Here is a 22,016-nt window from a genome sequence, read left to right as displayed (position 1 = left end):
TAGGATTGGGGTCAAGTCACCTCCGGTGGACATTCTCCCGAAATTTGTCACCAAGATGCTTGGCTTACAGGAGTTCGGCAAACCCACGATCACATTTTAATTCCCAAATTTAGATAAAAGTCGACTCACATTACAACATACTCGAACATAATTTCAAATAAATTATGCAATTTGAAAAAATATTTGAATTATATTAATATTTATATTTTAACTGTAGAGTATAAATGAAATGTATTGATATAAATTCATTGGAAATGTTCTTGAAGAACAAAAACAATTTAATTATCACTTTTAAATTAAATGTCAGACAATCCTGTCGCTGTTATATTCATAAAATGACCCGTCACTTTTACTTCTAGTTTCAAACTTAATGATATACTTGCTGTACTAGGTCTGACATTTCTCATACCGCTTATTTTTTCGTCGCCATGCATTACACCGCAACACTTTTTTCAAAGTAAATATTGGTCTGATCTGTTCCACTCTGTCAGAATGTCCTTCATTGTTTGTAGAACTCACAGATCACTTTCATAAAATAGGTTATTTCAAGTGAGTTTGACATACACAGTATATTGTTGAAATTGACTCTGAGTAGAAATTCAAGGCCTCAGTAGATTGTTTATTCTTTTTACGTTAGTTTTTAGTGATATTTGAGATAGGAGGACACTTGAGACGGTGTTTAAGGAAGGATCAATCTAAACTAATTACCTCTCTTGATACTTTATCGTTCCGTTATTGATATCGGTTAACGGGGATAGATTATTATAGCGATGAGGACTGATCGATAATGTCCCGCCCGTCTATCAAAATGCCGGCTTATAAGTAATTTATCTAGGAAACCTTTATTATCAAATGCTAAAAACCACCCATACCCCAATCAACCTTATCTCGGAAATATACTTTGTAACGGTTTTCTTTTTATGACTAACATACGAGAGATGGCGTAAACGATCTTCAGTTCGATCAATGTTTTGTAAAGTTTAATTACATTCCATCCATGGAAAGTTAAACATAAACTTGTAGAACCAGTACTTAACTTGTCTAAAAGTAATTTTCATTTTTTGGACATAGTGTAGATTCATTGCGCAGAAAAAAAGAGGATTTGTGTACCCATTGTTGTATAAGTCTAACCTACAATGAATGTTTAGGTCTAAATGTTAGGACTATCTTGTTATCATGAACATATTTGACCAGAAGTGTGACTTGTACCCTATTGTGCGTAATTAGAAATGGCCCTGGAACAATGTATAATAAACGCCGAGGTACATTACTGTAACATGCGATATTCAGAGCAAGTTTTACTATACTACTTAAAAGTGTGTATGGCACATGGTGGTTTCAAGTTATTTTGGCTTACAAAAAAATTACTGTTTCCAGGAGTGTAGTCTGGTGGATTTGTTTAACACTTACTATATGCTATATAATTATAATTTCGCAAAACGTTTTATATTGCAAGTATACAAATTGTTTAAATCAGTGTTTTCTGAAATAAAATATGTATGGAAAAATCATTCATAACTGGACAAAAGATAAGGCAAAACCTCAAAAACTTTGGGAGACACAGACCTCAGAACCTTTAAGGCGAACTTGTAAGCAATAATATGTGAGGAAAAAATCTAGGTACATGATAAACTTATGATCAATTTGAAAAGTAATTTATTTTCCTTTTATTTTATCTTTCAGTTAGTTTTTTTCGTCTTTTATTACTTTCAAAGCCATTTTGAGGTCAGCTGAAAAGGTTAAATGCCATTTTCATCATCTTAAACATTTTTCTTTCTCATGTTGATAAGGATTATGGGTCTTTAGTTTTGATTGTAGTTCAGAAACTATTTAGAATCTTTCTCTACCATAAGTTCATTAGATAATTTCCATAAGTTTGTCACTGGTAACTGAGAGCTTGTGATGATTCAAGTGACTTAGGTGAAACGTCACAGATTCTCGTAAAGCGACGTCTAGTGAGGCGCTGTCAAAGCTCTAGTACAAACTAAATAGTATGGACAGAAAAACAGCGCGTTGTCAACGAGCTCCAAGTAAGTTTCTAGCATTACGAAGTATATCACCCAGGTCCTTGAGGTTACGACCCTTGGACAGAGTCTCGTTCCCTGTTTGCAGTCCCTGGAATGTGACCCATCTCCACACTGTTCTTCATACATGGTGGATGCGAATACAGACTCGGATATATTATCTAGGTCGTATGGCACTGCTGTGTTCTCTGGGTGTATTTCCCACCCTCTAAAGCCTTCTGCTGCCTTAACCTCTCGCTTAGTCTCGAACTCGGGGTTGTTTATCCTATATGATTTCAATCCTTGTTCATAGTTCCCTCTAACCGTATACAAACTTTAGATTGGAAAGAAGCCCCATAATGGTATAAATGTACAGACTTATTACGAAGTATATGAAGTGTCATACTTATGGAACATATATTATAAACGTATGCTATACAGAGTGTCGAAAAGAGAGACAATGACCTCGGAAATTTAATTCCGACGAAGGAGTACATCCACTTTTTGATTGCGAAAGTTAAACACTACCCCGTAATTTCAGAGGCGTCGTAAGATGAATTGAAAGAAATGTATACCATATCTCATCAAATCAAGAGAAGAGTGGCCCTTTTTTTTAATGTATGGCCAAGCTTTTCGTGATATCGAAGAAATAAATCAAACTTCTTTTCATAAATTTCATTAAGCTCCGTGCCTCTGAAGGTGCCAAAAAAAATCTCTTCTTGTGACATAATTGATAAACCTCATTTTCTTTTCACTCTGATGCTAGATGGAGAGAAGAAGCTGAGACTCGCGAGGAGAAAAGAGAAAAGTATATTTTCGTAAAAGGCTAGAGACTGGTTCCTTATTGAAACTTGATAGATTGTTTCAAGTTCTTTTGGAAATTAGCCCGCTCGGCGCTTGGACCACCTACTCCCAACCATCACCCATTTCGTTCAACGTAACGTACCGAGGGGTCTGTCATTCGTGAAATCCCGTACACTACCCGTGAAATCCAACATAAGAAATTCGAAATCAATGCTGATTTCGAAGTCAAATAAAAAATCGGAAATCAGCATCGAAATCACGAAATCAACAAAGAAATCACAAAAATCAACAAAGAAATCACAAAAATCAACAAAGGAATCACGAAATTAGAAGCGAAATCACAAAATCAAAAACAAAATCATTAAAGAAATCTTGAAATCCATTACAAAATTCGCGAAATCAAAAATCCAAAGAAATCACAAAATCCGACGAAATCACGGGAAAAATCTCAAAATCCGAGGAAATCACGCGAAAAACCTCAAAATCCAACGAAATCAAGGGAAATATAGCATAATCCGACGGAATCACGGGAAAAATCTCAAAATTCGATGAAATCCATTGGATTTTATCGAATTCCGAAATCAAACAAAATCCGACGAAATCAAACGAAATCCGATGAAATCAATTGAAATCCGAAGAAATGAAATTGGATTTCGAAATCCCGTAGACTTTTTCCAAAACGTCCGACCCCTCGTACCGTACCGTACAGTATACGAAGTTCCTTTTCGAATTCTTTTTTTTCAACATTCTAACCGTCCTATTCTCTTTATCTTTTGCTCCAACAGATATCGGTTTTTCTCAATTCCACCGCACCGTTCCACGGTTTCAGATTTTTTTACTCCTTTCTTTGATCACTCGCCCTAATGCGATGTAAAATTGTAGAATTTTTTTTATTCCTCCGGTTTTGAAGAGGAGAATTTAATATCGATTATTTAAGTGCTCTCTCGGGAAAATCTTCGGTTTTTACTTCTTTTTTTGTCTCGAAGCTCTCCTTAAGAAGACTGGGCTGTGACACTGCGAATTGATCGATCTGTTTTAGATTGAATCTTTAAGAAAATGACCAGGGTGGTTCAAGTATGAACTCGAAAATTTACCCTTTTTCTAAATAAAAGCGTCCTGCTCCTAATATATTTTTTTTTCAGTATTCAAATATTATATGCGTATAAACTTTAGCTTCCGATAAATTGAATGCATATATTATTTGCATTACGGTAATTTAACCAATATACGAAATGGTATCAAGTTAAAAATAACGATAGAGTTGATAGAGCTATGAATCGGTGCGGAATAAGTGTGCGGAATTTTCCAAAACAAAGAATTGAAGCTGGACACTTTGCTATCAATTATTGACAAATAACTTCACAGTGTTACGAATATGCATAAGTATAAGCAAACATTAACACCAATTATGGGTAGACTAAAAAATCTACCACGTCAAATTGCGTACCATTGTGTTTTACATTGTAAAGAAAAAGTTCAGGTAACATGGCATTGTACCTTAAAAGAACGGCCTTTTTCTAAATATACAAGGAAAATTATTAAAATAAAAATAAATGACTTCTTATTACAAAATAATTAGCATATAATTAGTCTTAAAAATGAGAACTGCCGTGCCGAAATTGGTTTAGTGACTTCTGCCAAAACGAACCTTTTACTCTTTACCTCTCTGAGCCTGTGAGAATTCAACCAATCCTGTAGAGATAAGAAGTTTGGTTTAGCAGACGCCACTAATGGCGGCGCATGATTCCTCGTTTTTAAGACTTATTATATGGTAATTATTTTATAGTAAGAGATAATTTTTTTATAAAAAATCTTCCTTTTTATGTTTAGAACAAGGCAAAACAGTATAAAATCTAATTAATTTACAAACTTAATTTCGACGAGGGAGTTTCTAATTCAGGACAAATTTGTTTCAACAATATTAAGTTGACGATGTTTTGTGCTATTACTTTAGATTTCTTTGACCTAGGCTTATCGCAACTTAGATGACTCGACATCTATTAATCTACTGTACTGTATTATAATGAATAGAAATATTTTGCTAGAACATAAGGTTATGAAAGGTTTTGGACGTTCTGAAATAAATATTTAACTTTTTGAAACCTCTGAAAACAGTACCTTTAGTGGACAATTTCAATTCACTATGGTCCTCACTCCTCGTGTCAAAACATTATCACTTCCTAGACGCGTCATCTACTTACAAAACTTCCGGGAACTAGACTTACGTCCTCAGAACTAAGCCCCTCCTATACCTGAATAGCTATTCAAACTAATCAATGCAGATAAATATTCATGTTCGCATAAGTTCATAAGATATGTTCCATAAGTTTGTCACTGGTTACTGAGCGCTTGTCATGAAGTGACGAAGGTGAAACGTCATACATTCTCGTAAAGCAACGCCTGGTGAGGCGCTGTCAAATTCTCAGTACAAACTAAATAGTTAGACGGACTGTAAAACCACGTGTAGCCAATTCTCGCGTCGTTCTCGAACTAGATTCCAGTAAGTCTCTAGAATTACGAAGTATAGGAAGTGTCCTAGTTATGGAACATATCTTATAAGCTTATGATGTTAGTCAAAAGATTCATGGTTAAAATAAAGGAAGAGTTTCGAAGTATTATGTTGAGTGCATGAGCCCCTATGTATTAAGCTCGGTGATAACGTCTTATTTTAAAACCCTAACATTTCAGCTTTGTGAATAACCCCTATTATTGATTTTGAAAGTTAATTTATAGAAAAAATCGTTAAGAAAATATTGCATACGAGCATGCGGAAAAAATGTTTAGGCTTAGTGTTTAGTGTTCCCATTCCCTTAAAACACCCGGAAAATTCTTGGAAACTTAGCTAGTTCTTCATAGTTTAACTTCATCTAATAGTCTAATGCCCATATTATTTTTAATCATTCCTCTTTTTATATTTTATGACATGTTCGTATTTAAACACTAAAATTCATGCGTTACTAACATAATTTACGCTAAAATCTTCCATAATTTTGACACTTTGTAATGCTTTATTCTTACTGAGTGATGCTCCATAATGGCTGAAGTTAATTTCTATTTAGTCGGTCATGACAAAATATCACCAGGCGTCACTTTACGGGAAATTATGACGTTTCACCTACATCAGCCTGCGATCAGCTATCAGTTATCAGTTTCAAACTTATGGAACATAACCTTACTAGACACATCTTATAAAGTTATTAAAGGTATCTTATAAACTTATGGAACATGTATTATAATCCATAAGTTTATAAGATATGTTCCATAAGTTTATAAGACATGTTTCATAAGTTTATAAGACATGTTTCATAAGTTTATAAGACATGTTTCATAAGTTTATAAGACATAATCTATAACTTTATAAGGTATATTCCGTAAGTGTATAAGATATGTTCCATATGTTTATATCTATAAACTTACGGATTGTATCTTATAAGCTTATGGAACATGCCTTATAAACTTATGGAAAATGTCTTACAAACTTATGGGACATTCATAACAAACTTACGTTAAGGGTATAATAGTATGATAATTTTTATCATGTCGATCGGCCTACGAGAAATGGTTTTCGAAATGTTTTTAAATTCTTGTTTTTTAACCATTTCTAACGGAATATTGTTACCATCTATTGGCGTGTAAATCGCGTGCTACCCCATCTTGAACGAAATAAAGAATGGCCAATTATTTTCGACGACCATTATTGTAGAATATAAAACGGCATACTTGGCGGCTTTCCGAATAGCAGTAACAGTATAGCAGTTACGAGCCATTTAATTCATTATTTCTAAAAATATCAGACAGAAATATTTTATCAAGGGCATAAAATATAATTGGACTTCGCGATATGTTTTGCACTGCTCTCAATTTGAAGTGTTTTCGTATTGAACTTGGTACTGAATTTCATATACTCACGTACATCAGTTGAAGCACCTGTTAACAAGATCGCAAGTGGAACCAATTAGAAGGTTCACTGCAAGTTTTCCTGAGATTAGCCAGACGCCATTGCAAGGTACTTTAACTGTCTCGAAACCAGGAAGAGTTTCGTGTCTAGCTAAACAATAGATACGATATATGATGGTGTTGTGGTTTTCAAAAATTAACCTATTTCAGAACTTTCATTTAATGAGATGATGCCTAATTAGGGTTACAAACCTAAAGTGTTACGAGTCTGGAATAGAACTTTCTTAACAGGCATGAAGGACAATGTTCAACTACTCAAACCAAACCACTTCTAAAACCTTCCTCTAGTGTTACTGATTTCAAACAAGCAGTTTTATAAAATTTAAGTAATTGTGACTCTGCATAGAGAATAATCATACAAACAATCAAAATTCTGAAATGTATTTAAGATATAATTTTGCCAAAATCTGTCAACGTTTTTCTCGGGCTTTTCAAGCATTACTCGTGGCCTTGAATCTTTCTAAAATACTTGCATTGCTTCTTAATGCAGTTCTAGTTTGGTAAGATGTTAGAGTAGTGGGCCAAATAAGGGTCTTGTTCACTGTCTGGACTCTGGAGACTGCCTCACATACAGGGTGTTAACCCAGGCTCTTTTGAACTTTCAACGCTTTTGCATTGAGCATTTGGATTTCATAGACAAGTTCAGCGATTGGGTAAATAGAAAACTTTACCGAGAAATAAAACATTAACAAATGAGTATTGATGGTACTGCTAAACAATCTCCTCTAACTTCTTCTCGCCAAAGAAGCACGTGAACATAAAAGGCAAGCCTCGTACCTTGGAGGGTCGGAAAGGTTGGTCGCAATGTGGCTAAGAGAAACATCGAGAGATACCTATTTACAAGATATCGATAGACCAATACGACTATTACCCACAGAGAAACAAACTTCCAGGGGCAAGCCTACATACTGGATAATTTCCCTGTCGCCACAAGACAACACTAGAGGCAGCCCAAGCTCACGGCATCGGAGAGGCTAGCCAACTCGGTCATGCCTCTAGCGGTGTCTCCTGACATGATTGAAATTACCCACTATAGAGGCATGCCCTTGGAAGTTTGTTTCCCTGCATGTAATATTCGTATTGGTCTATTATTACTGCATGATACAGCGCTTGCTTGAAGATAAAATACTAGAGAAGATATATGCGACAAAGACATCGAAAGTTAACTATAAAGAGTATTAGTTTAAGTACTTTCTCAAACAACACGCTTGGCTTATGTTTGTCGTTTAACAACAGTGAAAGTTAACAATATTATTTATTAATTTGAACTTTGAAATGTTCCATTTTCCACTCGATCAGATGCTACACCAAGGCCTACCTCAAAATTTTCTTAAAATGGCTACTTTGTCACGATCAATTTAAAAATTATTAACAAGCCAGCTATTTTTTATTGCCGCTGCATACAATTCTATCTATAATTCTGTATGAATTTGTTTTGCAGTGTACGCGTGCGAAGCAAAATCACAATTGTATTTCGGACGCTTCTTATCACCCTGTATCGTTTAGATTGCGTCGCAGACGGTAGACTGGAGTAACATGGTCCACAGCCTAAGGGAATCCCATTTAGTTTCCAAGTTTATAAAAAGATTAGGACAGCCTGGTTGTATATAGAGAGACAATACACGAAAACGGCTATCGTCCCGAGCTAATAGACAGTGCTTATTCAATGCCGGTATTCTTCTCGCGTGCGTCGAGGATCAGTTTTTCCCTCCTTTTTCGTAGGACAGAGATAGAGGGAAAGAGGAGGGTCATATAGGAAGGAAGAACGAGAGAGAGAGAGAGAGAGAGAGAGAGGAAGTCAGGCTTACCGTTTTATCTCCCAGATTATTGACGACGCAATGTAGGTATCCCGTTTGGCCCAGTTGAGTCGTAACGTTTCGCTCTACCTTCTTATCGAAGGATGGTAGTACGTGACTTCCTCCGGCCCACAGCGGGAACCGATAATCTTTGTCGGCCGGCCGGAGCTGAACGGAATTGCCGAGAGGGTGCACTCTTCGTAGTCGACTCGTGGGTAATTTCGGACCTGCCAGAAATAGAGAAAGAAATAAGAATGTTAGGACCGTAGGGAGAAAGAAAAATAGAAAAACGTCTTCTTTTGATTCTGGGGCCTCCTCTTCCAATTCATGCTCCCCATACCGCCGCGTTTTCCCAAAGGGATCTCCCTCTACCAAGGTGAAATACTCTAAGAAAATGCTTTAGCAAAACGAAAAACAAAGCCAAGGAGTGAAGTAGTAAAAACTGAAATAAAAGGCAGTGTGGGTCCCGGTGGAAGATAAACCGTCCAAAATTATTTCCGGCTACTAAAAGGATTAGGAAATATGGTATTTTTCACGACTAGGCCTAAAGGAGAACCCGAGGCTGTAGGATTGTGCTTAAAGGAATTGTTTTATACCTTCGTGTAGTACAGTTTAGAAGTAGAAATCTCGATACGGGCCGAGTCAAAAATAAGCTTTTCTACCATTTCTTTTGAAATGGCCTCCATATCTAGAAAAATATTACGTTCCTACCCGCATTGAAAAATATTACTTTGATTTTCTTACAACGTATATACGTGCTCATTTTATTGAAAAGCAAATAAAAGTGTTTATATAGAGAAAGCAATCCACTTAAAGCCATCTCCCATCCATGTATTCATTCTTACCGCGATTTAAATTCAATTATTAAATTTCTCCGTATATGAGTTCACTCATCAGAACGTTTCATCTTACCAAATTTTATAACGCTTCAAATAATTGGTACAATATAAACTCGGTTACGGTAATTTTTGTGAAAATAATAATGAAAACCTGGCAATCACTTCTTGGATTAAATAAGAGGTAAATGTATTTTGAGATAAGTTTTTCCAAGGTGATGAATTTTGTGCAATGCTTGGACGACAATTTTCACATATTCATAATTACCAGGGTTCAAAAATCCCAGGTTTAAAAGAAAAAAACCCAAGCCCATCGGGTTTTATTGGGTATTTGGGTTTTTTATTCTTAGCAGTTGCGTGCATGGTAGAAATTGCCATTCAAAAGTAGCTGCTTAATAAAAAGAAGTCTTAAAATGTTTCAATAAAAATAGTAAATTTTATTAAATAGTTCTTTTGAAGTTGGAACAACAAATATCTTAAAGTATCTTTAAAATGAAATTATTCTAGATTTCAAATTCATCAAAATTGAAGATCTTAGTGAAGGAATTTACTATAGTAAATAAATTCTTGGTTTTACTAACTGGTTTTTATGATGGGTAAAATCCAATAAAACCCACGGGGGTTTTTTCGGCTGCCGTTTTTTAATTCAAACCCTTGTTATAATTATAACCATATATTAAAAACTGCACTTGCAGCTATTTCTTTCGAATTGTTTGCCCAGTCTGCATAAAAAATATAATAAAATTATATAGTACAAAGAAAATATAGTTTAGTTTTTCAGTCCGCCTTTTGTTCAATATTCACTGCTCATTTAAAGTTAACAGATGATTACAATTTAGAAGCAAATTATACGTTTCGTCCTTGAGCATGCTTAGCCCTCTTCTTCCTGCAGCAATTGATGCACGTGCGTGACCATTTCAAAATATATTCCTATCGTTTTTTCATTGAATATCGTGCAATTTAAAGTATTTATTGATTTTACTATCTACCTGTATATACAGGGGAAATTGCAGACAATTTGGATTGATCTTCGTAACACAGAGTTGCGGTCACCGAAACCATTTTGCTATTGATTCTACAATTTAAGTTTCAGAGGATTTTATCTCATAGGAAAATAAATGAGGGGTCCGACATTCCCAAAAAAAGCGTACGGGATTTCATGATTTCGCGATGTCGCCAAAAATTTCAGGATTTCTTCTTTGATTTTGACAAAGATTTCGGAATATCACTTTTGATTTCGCCAAAGATTTCGGAATTTCTTCTTTTATTTTGCCACAGATTTCCGAATTTCTTCTTTTATTTCGCCAAAGATTTCTTCTTTGATTTCGGAATTTTGCCAAAAATTTCTACTTTGATTTCGTGATTTCAAGAATATTTTCGTGATTTCTTCTTTATTGCTAGATTTCGCCAAAGATTTCGGAACTCCCTCTTTGATTTTAAAATTTCGTGATTTTTTCAAAGATTTCGTGATTTTGTGTGAAAGATTTCTCGATTTTGCGAGATGCGTACGAGATTTCGTGTAAATGTCGCACCCCTCGGAAATAAGGAACATAACTCTGCAATTTTAACTTTCGCCTTATTTTCACTCTGAACTTAATCATGCTTTATTTCGCGCTTTATGAAATGTCAAATTATAACATTTTTAATTTCTACACTTCATTATAATAATTGAATCTATGTTCAACGTTCCTTTGCTTAAATAACCTGCGGGTAAAATTAATTGGGTCGAGTGTAAATAATTCAGCGTTACTAACAGACAGAATTCTAGAGCCCCCAGAGGTTCTATAATTCCTATTTAATCCTATATTGTACATAATACCCTCGATAGCATTGCTGATCGAGCAACGTTGCCTCTGTCCATTATTAACTCATAAGCTTGTTAGCCACATCGTATGATGAACATCTACGATGTTGGTATTAATTTGGCCAGCCCTGTTGTCGTAATACTCAGTGTTGTCGGCGTGCCAGAGTACCGCCTTTGGCAGTATAAACTTTCGTTCGTCTTTGAAGGGACAGTGAATGGAAGAGGATTGTGGTGAGGTAATATTTTTCGTTCGTTTACTTTAAAAGTTTAAACATCGCATTCAATTGCACTATTAAGGCTAAGCATTGTGAATTTTCTGTTACGTTTGTCCGTTTAAAATTGCACGCTTTCAATCCCGCTCCCCTATTTCAACATTCAAGGAAATGGAGGGGAATTTTGAATAGAAAAAACAAGTATACTGACTTTACATTTATAATGGTCTTAAGGCGATGTTTACTATTAAAAACTACGGGTATTTCTCCACAAATGGAGAAGCATTTTAAAAGCAAGAGAGAGAATGTACTAGCTTGTGGACCCAGGGTATTCCAATTATAACGTAATGAAATTAATTGATGTAAGGATTAAGGATAATCAATATTTTTGGTTGTACATCCAGGGGCTATTCACTCTGATTTTCTGTATTTCTAATAAGGAGAATTTACGGACATTTCGTATTACCAATGCTAAACGATGCGCATCGTGGGGCTACTTTCTCAAGCTTGATGTTAATGTCACACTATTACATTAATTATATATTTCTAGTAAGGATTACGGGTAATAATTTTAGCACTGTTAAAGGTACTACTAGGGGCTACTCAGTAAAGTTTTCTGCTGGTGTCGCACTATTATTATATAAAAAATTATAGTTAAAAAGAATGACGGAAAATCATCTTAGTATAGAGAGGCTGTTCACTAAAAAGTCTTTTAATGATTACGGATATGTTACAGGTAACCTTTTAGCGCTGTTAAAGGCTTCGCATCAAGGGGCTACTGTCAAATTTTCTGTTTGTGTCACTACCACAATTACAGTAGAAGATAATTTAGTAAGTAAAGATTACGGGTAAACATTTTAGAACGATTAAAGATAGCGAGAGGCTATTCACTCGAATTGTTCTGTACGTCTTTTAAGGGTTAATTATATGTTACGGGTAATCATTTTCTCGCTGTTAAAGGCTTCGCATCGAGGAGCTACTCACTCACGTTTTCCGTTCCGTGTTACACTAATATAATTATAACAGAAGTAAATAAATTCTTAGAATGATTGTTAATAATTTTAGAACAGTTAAGGGTAGCGCGTCAAGGTGCTATTCACAAAACTTTTCTGTTGCTTGTTAAGTACGGTACGATATGGCTACCGAGTCCTTGGACCATCTCTTTTTAAAGATTCTGTTTGGATCCCACTTCAATAAGAAACAAATTTAATTACTTTTTATATTCTTAAAACTAATTAATTAGTGTCCCATATAAACGCAAAGCTCTGGAAAAAGTTACATAAAATATTACATTTCCATAAAAAAAGACTTGATCTCGGGTGGGAGCTTTGTAGTTGTGTTTTTGCTTAAAATTCCGGTTTTATTTCATTTGAAAAATAAGTTTGTTTACTTAAATGTTTATTGAAGGACATAGAGCAGCGAGATAAAAGAAATGAACAAAACAAATTAAACATTTCCGCAACATACGAGAAACAAACTAAAATAATGCTAGATACGCTCTTGTTCAAAATAATTGCAGCAATGATAATTTTCAAGATTCTCTTTTTTTAAAAGTAAACTACGAAATAGTTTATTGTCGTGGGAGCAGCGTCGAGCGACCAAATGATACTCGACATATACGAGAGAAGACGACCCCAGACTCAAGAGAGCTCTTGGATAGAGAAGACCGTGTGGGCAGAGCGAGAGAGAGAGAAGTTCTATGTCGCAATGCGGACATCGAGCTCCGTTGTTTTGTTCGATTGAAAGAGAGGGGCTAGCTTTGGCTGCTGCAAGTACCACCACTGTCTCTGAAGAGATGGCCGACCACTACTATAGTCTCGCTTGGCGGGGATCGGTAGAGAACCTTCTACTTCCTCACACCTAGCGTGTGGCCTCTGCTCGACAGTAAAGAGTGCCAATAAAACCCCGCAAACGACCCGTCCTAAGTTTCATCTCGCACCCCTGCCCCATACGGTAAGGAACGGTGGATGGGTGTAAACAGGAGGTGGAGGGTGGGCTTCACTCGGTAGTTTTTACTCCGAAAACTATAATATCCGCTAGACCTATAAAAAGAACAGGAGGTTATAGAAACAAAGAGAGTAGCGTTATACTTTGTATAAAAGAGGAAAAAACGGGGTTTCCGAAAAACCACTAAAACATCTTTTTCCTTCCTATCCTTTTCTCCGTGGACGGAGAAATGGGAGAAACTGTATCTTTTTTGCCTCCGTTGGATTATTATTTTTCCTTATTTTTTTTTTACTCCTTTTTCTATCAGAAAACATTTTCCTTAAGGGCGAAAGAAACCCCTTTAGGCGGAAGGATAAAGCGAAGCCCGAGAAGAAAAAAGTTGGATGAAAATTTCATCTATCTCTCGCGTGTGTTGTTTCGTCTTTCCACGGGCATGTGCCTTGGCTTTCCCGGCCCGAGGTGGGGGTTGGGCGGGCGCGGGGTAGGAATGACCCGGGTCGGCCTCAGTCTCCCGGAAAAGAAAGTTTTGGCTCGACTATGATCCCTTTTCTCTCGGCTACGGTATCTCAGAAATTGGATCCGCCGCCACCACCGCCATCTCACCCCTTCGTTGGCCGTTAAGCCTCAACAGTTTGTTTTATGATGACACATTTCTAATTTCCGTTCATTCCCCACGTGAATATAAATCACGGATACGGGCCAAGCCATTTTCAAGCTCGTCTTCCTCGTTTCCTCCGACGCATTCTTTACTACCTTCACCGACCGACCGACGCTCGCTCTCTCCGAGTAAACCAGTAAAAGAGAAGAAAAGGGGCAAATATCTGTAAACTTTAAGAAGTATCGGTCTAATGTTTGCGTAATGCATGGCGCGCGCCATTCATTCTTTCTCTTCTTTTATGGAAAAGGAAGCGTAAAGTATAACCGATCGTTTAAATGGTTAGCTCTTTCCATCGAGAATATCTTATCAAATACAACTTCAGTTAATTCTCCCTTTCATCATGTATAACTCGCTAATTAAATTAGGGTCATCTTCGATTCTGAAGGGGACTTCACAAATGTAAGAAAACGGAAGCCGAGAAAAGGTGTGAGCTTTTTTTATCTTTCCTTTTCTTGCAAGATTGTAAAAGTAACTGGTTTCTCCACTGTTTTTATTTTCAAATGAGGTGTTTTAATATAAAAGTGTTATGTGAAACGTACTTTATCGATCAGGTGGTACACACCAAATCCCAATTGCAACAAATTCAAAGAAATGCATTAGTGCAAGACGATATTTGGTAGTGTAATAGTTAATGATAAAATCTCTAAAATGTAGAGGATTCTATTAATTATTTACAGGGAAAACAACATACAGGTGGGAAGTCGTCCTCTTAGGTTATTTCCCTTGAGCCAAGAAGCAACGCCAGACGGAGCCACAGCTAACTACAAGCACGAGTCTAGCAGACTCGCACTGCCTCTAGCGGTGCTTCTCGGCTCGAGTGAAATAGCCCAAGAAGGTAGCCGCTCTCCTGTAGTGTTTTCTTTTATTATGCAATCAGTGGAATGATCTAATGAAAGAGAATGAGTATAACTAAAGTATGCATATACAAGAAGCGATATCTAGTTTACTAGAAGGAAGGTATAAAATGGCTAAGTATTCGCACGCCATAGTCCCAGTCCCCTTTTCAAAATGCAAGGTGGGACGTAAAAGGAGGCCGGGCTATTTCGCCTCTCCTCAGTCAGACAATACGCAATTTTAGTCATTCGCGTCGCGCTGACGTGAGTTTTCAAGAATCAATGAGATGCTGGTTGTAATTTAGAGGCGGGGATTAACTCCGGACCTACGTTTGAACTGGAAATAAAGCTAGATTGTGGCGAATTTATACCTTCTCCCTAGATATCGCTTCTTGGTATATTGCAGTTTTTTTAACATAATTGGTGTAACATAAATTCTTAAAATTAATGCAATGAATATCACAGTTATTGCGTCAGAAAGTTCAAGGAGTCACTGATGGACTGACTAATAATGAACTCCCAGGACAAACCTCTTTACGTATAATACTGAACTCTTGCAACCCGCGGACCTCACGAAAAATTGTGATCATAAATGTAAAAAAACTTCTTTATCGTATAACGTGCAAGCCTTGAAACCGTCACAAATGTTCAGTACACTGATTCTCTTTATCATAAGACGGGCTTTCTGGCCCGAAAAGTAGAAAAAAACCGACAGCTGACCAAAAATGCCTAGCGTCTTGCTGCTAGTTTTAACAGATGTATGCGGATTAAAATCTGGTCAGAAATACCCAGGCTACTCTACTAAAATTTGTTAATTCCAAAAAGCTAACAGTGATCAGTTAATGAGTAAGGTGTTTTCAAAATTAAATATAGCCTTTAGAATTCATAGAGGGAGAAGTCTGATTACAGGGTATCGAAAACTATATTATTTCAGTGGACGCCTGTAGAACTGTTTTTCCCTAGTGGTCGGCATTTGGATAGGATAATATCTGTTTGTTTTATCTTTATCCATAATTTGAAATTATCCACGGGAAGTCTATGATTAATGCAATGTAATCACGAATAATTATCTGATTATTATCCATGAATAACTGATTAACCAAAATTCTGTGGATTATCTTGTCCAAACGCCGACCACTATTTTTCCCTATGCACACTGAATTGTAAAGCTCGACGTTTAAATCTCAAAACCTGAACCTTTGTTATCAGCGAAAAGCATTTTAAACCTTCTATTAAAAAACTATAATTAAATTTTTTATGCTTTCTATCATAATATATTTTTATAATAAACGCCAAGAAACTTTTTAAAAATTTGCATAGAGCTAACTCAGTGAATTAGAGTAACAAAGGGCAATAGAATCGAATTTGCGGTTTGGGGAAAAACGATTACTCGAATTACAAAACGATTTTTGGAAAAGAAACTCCAATAACCGATTTAATTACGAATACAATTTACTAAAAAAGGTAATCGACTCGTTCCCAATCGGTTAAATTCGAATAGTTAATTAGATTAAAAATTGGAAGGCGTTATTTTTTTTGGAATATCAACACGATTCAGCAGTTCGCTGTGTTTTGTTTTTCTCTCACGCCATACACAGTCTTAACGTGGGAACCAGAGAGAAAGGAAATATTCCATTCTATTCGGGAACTACAATATTTTTATACTGCTAGGTGTGTTATGATAACCATTAATCGTATCGAAACGAATATTCCTCTGCCAATCGAATTTTTGAGTATTTTTTTGGAAAACGAGTACTGGAATTGGATTATTTGGAAAACGAGTACTGTAAATGGATTTTTTTGGAAAACGAGTACTAGAATTGGATTTTTTTGGAAAACGAGTACTAGAATTGGATTTTTTTGGAAAACGAGTACTGTAAATGGATTTTTTTTGGAAAACGAGTACTGTAAATGGATTTTTTTCGGAAAACGAGTACTGTAAATGGATTTTTTTGGAAAACGAGTACTGTAAATGGATTTTTTTGGAAAACGAGTACTGTAAATGGATTTTTTTGGAAAACGAGTACTAGAATTGGATTTTTTTAGAAAACGAGTACTAGAATTGGATTTTTTGGAAAACAAGTACCAGATTCGGATTTCGAATTGGAGATTTACAATTCGATTCATCTTTTCTTTGCTTTGAAAATTCACTTTTCTCACAAGCCTAACATTGAGGGGTAAAAATAGACATAGATTTGCACATAAATACCAAATGAAATTTATAACCATTTTGCTAGAACATATTTAACTAAGATATTCTCATGTAAAACATTTGATATTCTGATAATAATATCCGAGTAATAGAGCTTTGTATTTTTAATATTAGTTTCGTCAGGTCATGCATAGAGCTATGTATCAACCTTCTTTGTTCCGATGTTAAGGTACCCATAGCGTTCGTCACGAAATTCCAAATGCAATGAAGCATGAATAAAAAAGTCATTCACTTTTAACTTTAAATTTCGCCTCTAAATATCTTTTTTCTAAGCCGCTTTTCTGATATTCATTTTAATCCTATTATTATCAGAATTTTATAAGAGGCGGTATAATTTATTAATCTAGTTTGTAGAGATTAAGTTGTTTACAAATTCTTCCTCTTTAAAAATAGAGGATCTCTAGTAGGCTTAAATTCTCCAGAAGCATTATGCGGAATGAATTTTACTGCAGAACCCGTTGAATAATGTATCATTGGTACGGCCTGGTTTCCACCCACCCCTGGGAATTGAATAAAATTTCTCGGTTTTCGAAAAGAAATTCTTGGGATTCTACAATTTTTTTACTAAAAGATTTAAGTCTATTTTCCTAACCTTGGTTGAATGTATAAGCTATAAACAAGGATTTCTGGGTAAAAAAATGTGAACGGGAATTTTCCAATTTATGTTTCAGGGGCTTTAATAGTAGACATTCTTTATGGAAAGCCAGTTTTAAGTTTCAGACACCAAAGAAAATATTATAGTTAAAAAAAGATATTTTAAAGCATAAAATAAGGAGAGAATTAAACAAGTAAGAAAAATATTATTAAGTATAAGGCTTACAGTGACAGCAATAGTGTAGATTCTTTGCAAATAAAAATGAAATTTAAGTAGGCTTTCTAAAATAATGCTTTCTTTTAGTCTGTAGATCCAAGGACGAAACTTCGCGGGTCTACGCCAATTAGCTTGTATAATTTCAAGGGATTCAGTAAAAAACCCATTTTTCATTACTCGTTATGCCCCAATGGAATTATTTTCTAACCCAAGTTACTGGCAACCACAGAGGCATAAACCTATATAAGTGGTTACCAGGACTAAGAAGTGTAAGGCTTACAGTGACAGCAATAGTGGACATTTTTTGCAAATAGAAACGAAATTTATGTAGGATTTGTGAAAACAACGTAATTTTTAAAAACGGTAATTTATCGATAAATTTTCGCTTAAAATTTTGTAAAAAAATTAAAGTATACTCGGTAGTTTACGGTAATTTATATTTTCACGTGTATGTAGTCCATCATATTTTTACAACATTGAATTGTGAGCACCTCGTACACAGTTTGACTACTTTACACGTTTTTGCGGCTTTTGCTACCAAAAAAGCAGCCGTGCTTTTTCTGGTCTGAAGCCTGGAGAACCATTTCAGAAGTAAATATAGAAATAATTGATCATTTTATTGTAAAATGAAATTTTAACGCGTATAGCCTTTTTTCCAAATAAAAGAAGCATTAGAATGGGCCACTAGTTTACCCTCTTCCCGGAAATCCCGGCTGGCATGTAAATACTAGGGTGACTAACAATACGAGAATGAGTGAACCATGATTTCACGTCATAACCTCCGCGTGAACGAACATGAAATAGAGGAAAAGGGACTTCGAATAAAAAAGAGACATTGTTGTATTCTCTGGTAGCCTAGTACATTTGGTTTTACTTCTATTGGAAAGAAGTTATAAAAATAAATAATGCCTAACATAGAAATAAATAGATAAATAACCCATTTTCAACCTAAAAAACTTCACAATAAAACAAAACATTTGACATATTATATTTACTTAACATTTTCTTTGCTGGAAATCCCTTATATTCTTAGAAAAACACTAGACATTTCAAACGCTTTAAAACCTCAAATTCGGGGAAATTATCAAAACTTTTAAAATGTTTTATAATTTAAAACTTGGAATTACCATTTTAAAATTACGGTTATATATGTATTGGTAATTAACGCGGTATTTGGTAAATTACCGATAAGTTACAGACGCTAAAATACCGACTCGCATCTCAAACAGGACAAAACAATACATATAAAATAAATAGTTAACACAATTTGAAATTAAAGTGTTAGTGACTTAATTTTCGTCATCCACAAACTTAAAATGCGAAACAAATCCTTGAAAAATTTAGTTTATTATGATATGTTTACTTCTTTATTTGGTTTCGTGGCAATTAATAAAATTTCAATCAAAGTATTGTGTTTGGAAAAAGCCTAGGTAAAATTTTCATTCGTTTGATGACGTAGTAAGGAGCAATTTTCTCTCTAGATGTCGCTCACGTGACGCCTGTTAGTGTCGCCGCGTTAAGCCTATTTAATTCAGATTCGCGCGGCATTAATAGACTCGGACTCGAGAGTCTCGGGCGCCTCGGGCGCTCGCGCTTGGCGTATCCGCGAGATGCCGTGAGTGACGTATCAAGGAGAAAAACCTGCCAAAAATCTTCTCCACAAATTTGCTCTTGCCCCCAAAATTTCAAGTTTTCTTAGTGTTTTTTCTGTTTTTTCCTTCATATTTAAATATTGATCAAGCATATTTTTTGAATCAGAAGAATTTAAACTCTCAAAACAGTAAGGTTTTCTTAAGATTTGAGATAATTTTTAAACAACGTCGCCATTTCTTCAACTTTGATTATAAATCTAATATATTTTCTATCTGAAATCGCAATCGCAACACCTTAATTTTTGATCAATAAAAATTCTGAAATCAAGAAACGGTTTCAATTATTTTTGAATAAATTCAATCTCGGAATGAGGAATTTCAAAATACCCCTTCATGTTGAGAGCTTCAAAATTTAAGAATTTTTCATGCACTAACCATAAAAAATTTATTTATTGGACATTTTAAGAAATGAACAGTTTCAAATGCAAAAGAGCCGCTAATTATCGTCTTAAGTTAAGGAAGAAAGTGGTCGATGAAAAGAAGAAAATAAGATAAAATCGGATTAAGGATTTTTTCGTCTTTATCCCCGAATTTGAGGTTTTCAAACGTTAGAAAAGTCTGGTATTTTTCTAAGAATATAAGGGATTTGCAGCAAAGAAAATGTTAAGTAAATATAATATGTCAAATGGTTTTGTTTTATTGTAAAGTAGTTTACGTAGAAAATGGATTTATCTATTTATTTCTATGTAAACCATTATATCTTTTTATATCTTCTTTCAAATATTAGTTTCCCATAAATAAAATTTTTGATTTCCAATATATAACTTTAATGGGAAAACTACATCTTTATGATATAAGTTTTGGAGTAGATACATTAATGGCAGAGCTATGTCTTACAACCTTATACGCTTCTATTTCAGAGCTAAATGAAAATCCCCTACCAGCATATAAAGTATCACTCACGAGAAGATAATTATAGAGCTATCTATCGGTGAATTAAAATTAACAAGTTGGGAAACCAAAATAAACCTCTCCGAGTCGAGGGCTATCATTTTCAATCAAAAATTTACTTATTAAACAAAGGTCAATCAGCCAATGAGAAAAACCGGAAATAAATAGCACAAATTTGGTGAGGTATTGCCAAGTGCATTTGTAAAGGTTAAAGTGTCTAAACTTTTACTATATATCCTCAAAAGTTCTATTAAAGGACTTTATGTTGGTTTAGAAGCTACCTAAACAAACGAACAACAGTAGTCAAAGTTAATAATACATATAGTAATTCCCTCACTATGACTTATGGAATCCCACAAGGGACCGTTATAGGCCCAATCCTCTTCTTAATTTAAATAAATGACTTGTGTGATCTTAAATTCGATGGCAAACTTATATCTTTCGCTGACGACACGACATTACTTATTGAAGGAATAAGCTGGCATGAAGTATATTTAAAGTCCCAGTGCGCAATAAATAAAATATACACAAACTTAAGCAAAAACTTACAAACTCTTAATATAAAAAAAACTAAATATATTTGCTTCTCATCACGGAAATTGGATGACCTAGATTATCAACTACTAATTCATGATAAAATCAACTTTCTTAACTGTGATGATAAATGTCAGAGACTAGAAAGAGTAAATACAATAAAATATCTAGGAGTCACCATTGATGAAAACCTAAAATGGCAACACCAGATAAATAACATTATTAATAGACTAAGATTTTGCTTAAGAAAATTTCGGGAATTAAGAAATTTCTTGTCATTGAAATGGCTTAGAACTGTCTACTTTGCCCTAGTTCAATCAATAATAACATACGGACAAATCGGTTGGGGTGGCACGTATCATAATGTAATCGAACCCTTAGAAATAATACAAAGAAAAATAATAAGAATATGTCTCAGAAAAAATAATCTCTACTCGAGATATCTATTATATGACAATTTTAAAGTCTTTTCTGTTAGACAACTTTACGCTAAAACTATACTATTATACACTTACAAAAACAAAGAAATATTCTTACCAACAACAACTTATGATACGCGATTTGTTCGAGCTGGTAATCTCTTAGCCAAGATTAAGAATAAAACCATCGGACAAAGACATTGTACCTACTTAGGGCCTAAACTATATAATAACCTAGATACCAATATAAAGCAAAATAGTAATCTAACGACCTATAAAAAAAAACATTATTACATGGTTAATTAACACTGGATACTTTAAGCTATATGAAATGTTTCATTTGTAATTTGTAACCATTTACTCCTAAGTGCTAAATTTATGTTTTTCATTTCCTTAATTTCCTTGCTGCTTCTACACATACAAGTATGGCCCCTGCTACGCACGAGCACTTTGTTACTCATGTAGCAGGGACGATGAATTATAAATAATATATTTTTTTGTAACCAACATATGCATCAATAAATTAATAATAATAATAATAAAATGTATATATCACTGAAGTGTGTATTTAACTTTCGGCCCACTCTGAACCGTTAAGACCCAATCGTAACAACACTTGTGTAAAGTTAAGTATTAACATCAATATT

General features: G+C 34.8%; 1 protein-coding gene across 1 annotated transcript in view; it reads right to left on the bottom strand.

The window, feature by feature from the left end:
- The window catches only part of LOC149625333 (zwei Ig domain protein zig-8-like), a 198,727-nt gene that overhangs the window by 46,895 nt on the left and 129,816 nt on the right, over positions 1–22,016 (bottom strand). The window contains exon 2 of the mRNA XM_089852144.1: positions 8,573–8,787. Coding sequence (XP_089708270.1) covers positions 8,573–8,787 — 215 coding nt within the window. The remainder of the gene's footprint in view (positions 1–8,572; positions 8,788–22,016) is intronic.

This window comes from Phalangium opilio, unplaced genomic scaffold (assembly GCF_054372755.1).
Source record: "Phalangium opilio isolate 3A_F unplaced genomic scaffold, DU_Popi_V2 ptg000105l_1, whole genome shotgun sequence".
Lineage (NCBI taxonomy): Eukaryota > Metazoa > Arthropoda > Arachnida > Opiliones > Phalangiidae > Phalangium > Phalangium opilio.
This window is presented reverse-complemented; position numbering and strand designations above follow the sequence as displayed.